The sequence below is a fragment of the Thunnus thynnus genome, chromosome 21 (assembly GCF_963924715.1).
Source record: "Thunnus thynnus chromosome 21, fThuThy2.1, whole genome shotgun sequence".
NCBI lineage: Eukaryota > Metazoa > Chordata > Actinopteri > Scombriformes > Scombridae > Thunnus > Thunnus thynnus.
The window spans coordinates 310,001-315,000 of record NC_089537.1 but is presented as its reverse complement, the minus strand read 5'-3'; the positions used below and the strand labels follow the sequence as shown (position 1 = coordinate 315,000).

The following is a 5,000-nucleotide window of genomic DNA, read 5'->3' as shown; positions in this document are numbered from 1 at the left end:
TCACTACAAACTTGAATAGATGGATTAGATAACATTCATTAAATCAGATCAGATTAGTCACATGATCAGATGTTTCTGCTGCATCAGCTGTGATTTCTGTTGATGATTGACAGCCAGAGCAGCCAATCAGAGTGTGTGTGTGTGTGTGTGTGTGTTTCAGACCATTGTGTCAGCCATGAGCACGCTGACTCCGCCCGTGCCGCTGGGTAACCCTGGCAACCAGTTCAGAATTGACTACATAAGGAGCATCGCACCACTGTCTGACTTTGAATACACAGAGGTAACACACACACACACACACACACACACACACACACACACACACACACACACACACGCCAGATGTTCAGTCATGTAACAAACAGATGACGTCATCATAGAGTTTTTTAGCTGTTTTGATAATCGATTGATCACTTTGAGGAGAACAGTCCAGGTTCTCTGATCGCAGCTCGTTAACGTGTCTTTAGTGTCTCTGACAGTAACTGAAGATCTCTGATTTGTCATTTTAGACTTTGGGAAACACTGATCCACGATTTTCTGACAATTTATGGACTAAACGACTAATCGATTAATCATCATTATGACTGATCAAACATTGGATTGATCTCAGGCTGCTGTGAGCAGTGCAGATGTCAGGTGACCTTATCCACTGTTTAGCATCATTATGAACATTACGTGGTCTGTGATGTCACACCTGCCATTACATCACCGCTCACACTTTGAACAATCATGTTTCGGTTGTTTCTGGGCTGTTGGTCGCCAGCGGAGACGAGCTGCTGTGTGTCTAAAAACTGGTGAAACGCCCCTTTAAAGGCAGCCGAGGAGCACCAGGAGAGTCAGCTGAGAGCTTGTTTGTTTTAATGATGTTAATGACATGATGTAACGAGTTAACATGGGACTGAACCACACAGGACACACTCACACCTGACTCCGAGTGTGTGTGTGTGTGTGTCTCACCTGAGGCCTCATTATCCAAATGTCTTGTGTCTCTGAGGACTAAAACGAGACAAAACAAGCGTCTTCCTGTGTCTCTAAACTCCTTCACTGCAGCTCATAGTCTGTTGTCTGACGCCAAAAATCATCAGCTATCCAATCAGGTGAGGAAGCACCTGAGGAAAGTACAACAGATTTTACTGCACATAGAAACATCTGTGTAGCATCAGCTGCAGTAAATCTGTGTTACTGATCAGGCAAATTTATTTAAATACTCAGACGTGTTTAAATCAAGCAGGAACCTGCGGGGCTGAAACATGAAGCCATAAACTGCAGTTCCTCTAATGGCCACTTGAGGCTCCAAAAGTGAGTCAATCCCCATAGACGCTCATGTTAAAATGTCAACTTTACAGCAGAAATAAACATGTTTACAGCCTGGTACAAAAAACACTTTTGGTCTCTGTAGCTAATTTCCACATTCATGACAACTGTACAGGGTGAATTTTTATATAACTCATTCATATAACTCTCAGTAAGGATGTGGCCGCTTTGAGTGACAGGTGAGTCACTCAAAGTCGCTACCATGGCAACAACGTTGGTTAGGTAACGTAACCATGGTGTAACCCCAGATTCACAGAGTTTAGACAGAGCGTCGCTATTTCAGTGTTTTCAGTTCATGAAAGTTAATTATAACATTTTGTTGTTGGTGTCTGTTGGAGTCTGTTGGAGTCTGATGGTGTCTGATGGAGTCTGTTGGAGTCTGTTGGTGTCTGTTGTGTTGGTGTCTGTTGGTGTCTGTTGGAGTCTGTTGGAGTCTGATGGTGTCTGTTGGAGTCTGTTGTGTTGGTGTCTGTTGGAGTCTGTTGTGTTGGTGTCTGTTGGTGTCTGTTGGAGTCTGTTGGAGTCTGATGGTGTCTGTTGGAGTCTGTTGTGTTGGTGTCTGTTGGTGTCTGTTGGAGTCTGTTGGAGTCTGTTGGTGTCTGTTGGAGTCTGTTGTGTTGGTGTCTGTTGGTGTCTGTTGGAGTCTGATGGAGTCTGTTGGAGTCTGTTGGTGTCTGTTGGAGTCTGTTGGTGTCTGTTGGAGTCTGTTGTGTTGGTGTCTGTTGGAGTCTGTTGGAGTCTGTTGGAGTCTGTTGTGTTGGTGTCTGTTGGAGTCTGTTGGAGTCTGTTGGAGTCTGTTGGAGTCTGTTGGAGTCTGTTGTGTTGGTGTCTGTTGGAGTCTGTTGGAGTCTGTTGGAGTCTGTTGTGTTGGTGTCTGTTGGAGTCTGTTGGAGTCTGATGGAGTCTGTTGGAGTCTGTTGGTGTCTGTTGGAGTCTGTTGGTGTCTGTTGGAGTCTGTTGTGTTGGTGTCTGTTGGTGTCTGTTGGAGTCTGATGGAGTCTGTTGGAGTCTGTTGGTGTCTGTTGGAGTCTGTTGGTGTCTGTTGGAGTCTGTTGTGTTGGTGTCTGTTGGAGTCTGTTGGTGTCTGTTGGAGTCTGTTGTGTTGGTGTCTGTTGGAGTCTGTTGGAGTCTGTTGGAGTCTGTTGTGTTGGTGTCTGTTGGTGTCTGTTGGAGTCTGTTGGAGTCTGTTGGTGTCTGTTGGTGTCTGTTGGAGTCTGTTGTGTTGGAGTTTGTTGGAGCCTGTTGGTGTCTGTTGGAGTCTGTTGGAGTCTGTTGGTGTCTGTTGGTGTCTGTTGGAGTCTGTTGGTGTCTGTTGTGTTGGTGTCTGTTGGTGTCTGTTGGAGTCTGTTGGAGTCTGTTGGAGTCTGTTGGTGTCTGTTGGAGTCTGTTGGAGTCTGTTGGTGTCTGTTGGTGTCTGTTGGAGTCTGTTGTGTTGGTGTCTGTTGGAGTCTGTTGGAGTCTGTTGGTGTCTGTTGGAGTCTGTTGGAGTCTGTTGGTGTCTGTTGGAGTCTGTTGTGTTGGTGTCTGTTGGAGTCTGTTGTGTTGGTGTCTGTTGGAGTCTGTTGGAGTCTGTTGTGTTGGTGTCTGTTGGAGTCTGTTGTGTTGGTGTCTGTTGGAGTCTGTTGGAGTCTGTTGGTGTCTGTTGGAGTCTGTTGGAGTCTGTTGGAGTCTGTTGGTGTCTGTTGGAGTCTGTTGGTGTCTGTTGGTGTCTGTTGGAGTCTGTTGGAGTCTGTTGTGTTGGTGTCTGTTGGAGTCTGTTGGTGTCTGTTGGAGTCTGTTGTGTTGGTGTCTGTTGGTGTCTGTTGGAGTCTGTTGGAGTCTGTTGGTGTCTGTTGGAGTCTGTTGGAGTCTGTTGGTGTCTGTTGGTGTCTGATGGAGTCTGTTGGAGTCTGTTGGTGTCTGTTGGTGTCTGTTGGTGTCTGATGGAGTCTGTTGGTGTCTGTTGGTGTCTGTTGGAGTCTGTTGTGTTGGAGTCTGTTGGAGTCTGTTGGAGTCTGTTGTGTTGGTGTCTGTTGGAGTCTGTTGGTGTCTGTTGGTGTCTGTTGGAGTCTGTTGGTGTCTGTTGTGTTGGTGTCTGTTGGAGTCTGTTGGTGTCTGTTGGTGTCTGTTGGTGTCTGTTGGAGTCTGTTGGTGTCTGTTGGTGTCTGTTGGTGTCTTTTGTGTTGGAGTCTGTTGGAGTCTGTTGGAGTCTGTTGGAGTCTGTTGTGTTGGTGTCTGTTGGAGTCTGTTGGTGTCTGTTGGTGTCTGTTGGTGTCTGTTGGAGTCTGTTGGAGTCTGTTGTGTTGGAGTCTGTTGGAGTCTGTTGGTGTCTGTTGGAGTCTGTTGGAGTCTGTTGTGTTGGTGTCTGTTGGAGTCTGTTGGAGTCTGTTGGTGTCTGTTGGAGTCTGTTGTGTTGGTGTCTGTTGGAGTCTGTTGTGTTGGTGTCTGTTGGAGTCTGTTGGAGTCTGTTGGTGTCTGTTGGAGTCTGTTGGAGTCTGTTGGAGTCTGTTGGTGTCTGTTGGAGTCTGTTGGTGTCTGATGGAGTCTGTTGGTGTCTGTTGGAGTCTGTTGTGTTGGTGTCTGTTGGTGTCTGTTGGTGTCTGATGGAGTCTGTTGTGTTGGTGTCTGTTGGTGTCTGTTGGAGTCTGTTGGAGTCTGTTGGTGTCTGTTGGAGTCTGTTGGAGTCTGTTGGTGTCTGTTGGAGTCTGTTGGAGTCTGTTGGTGTCTGTTGGAGTCTGTTGGAGTCTGTTGTGTTGGTGTCTGTTGGAGTCTGTTGGAGTCTGTTGGTGTCTGTTGGAGTCTGTTGTGTTGGTGTCTGTTGTGTTGGTGTCTGTTGGAGTCTGTTGGAGTCTGTTGGTGTCTGTTGGAGTCTGTTGGAGTCTGTTGGAGTCTGTTGGTGTCTGTTGGAGTCTGTTGGTGTCTGATGGAGTCTGTTGGTGTCTGTTGGAGTCTGTTGTGTTGGTGTCTGTTGGAGTCTGTTGGTGTCTGTTGGAGTCTGTTGTGTTGGTGTCTGTTGGTGTCTGTTGGTGTCTGTTGGTGTCTGTTGGAGTCTGTTGGAGTCTGTTGGAGTCTGTTGGTGTCTGATGGAGTCTGTTGGAGTCTGTTGGTGTCTGTTGGAGTCTGTTGGAGTCTGTTGGAGTCTGTTGGTGTCTGTTGGTGTCTGTTGGTGTCTGATGGAGTCTGTTGGAGTCTGTTGGTGTCTGTTGGAGTCTGTTGGAGTCTGTTGGTGTCTGTTGGTGTCTGATGGAGTCTGTTGGAGTCTGTTGGTGTCTGTTGGAGTCTGTTGGAGTCTGTTGGAGTCTGTTGGTGTCTGTTGGTGTCTGTTGGTGTCTGATGGAGTCTGTTGGAGTCTGTTGGTGTCTGTTGGAGTCTGTTGGAGTCTGTTGGTGTCTGTTGGTGTCTGTTGGTGTCTGATGGAGTCTGTTGGAGTCTGTTGGAGTCTGTTGGTGTCTGTTGGTGTCTGATGGAGTCTGTTGGAGTCTGTTGGTGTCTGTTGGTGTCTGTTGGAGTCTGTTGTGTTGGAGTCTGTTGGAGTCTGTTGGAGTCTGTTGTGTTGGTGTCTGTTGGAGTCTGTTGGTGTCTGTTGGTGTCTGTTGGTGTCTGTTGGAGTCTGTTGGTGTCTGTTGTGTTGGTGTCTGTTGGAGTCTGTTGGTGTCTGTTGGTGTCTGTTGGTGTCTGTTGGAGTCTGTTGGTGTCTGTTGGTGTCT

General features: G+C 47.3%; 1 protein-coding gene across 1 annotated transcript in view; it reads left to right on the top strand.

The window, feature by feature from the left end:
- LOC137173083 (guanine nucleotide-binding protein G(olf) subunit alpha-like) overlaps positions 1-5,000 on the top strand; it is a 19,028-nt gene that overhangs the window by 8,365 nt on the left and 5,663 nt on the right. Inside the window, exon 5 of the mRNA XM_067577782.1 lies at positions 161-280. Within this exon, the coding sequence (XP_067433883.1) occupies positions 161-280 (120 nt within the window). The remainder of the gene's footprint in view (positions 1-160; positions 281-5,000) is intronic.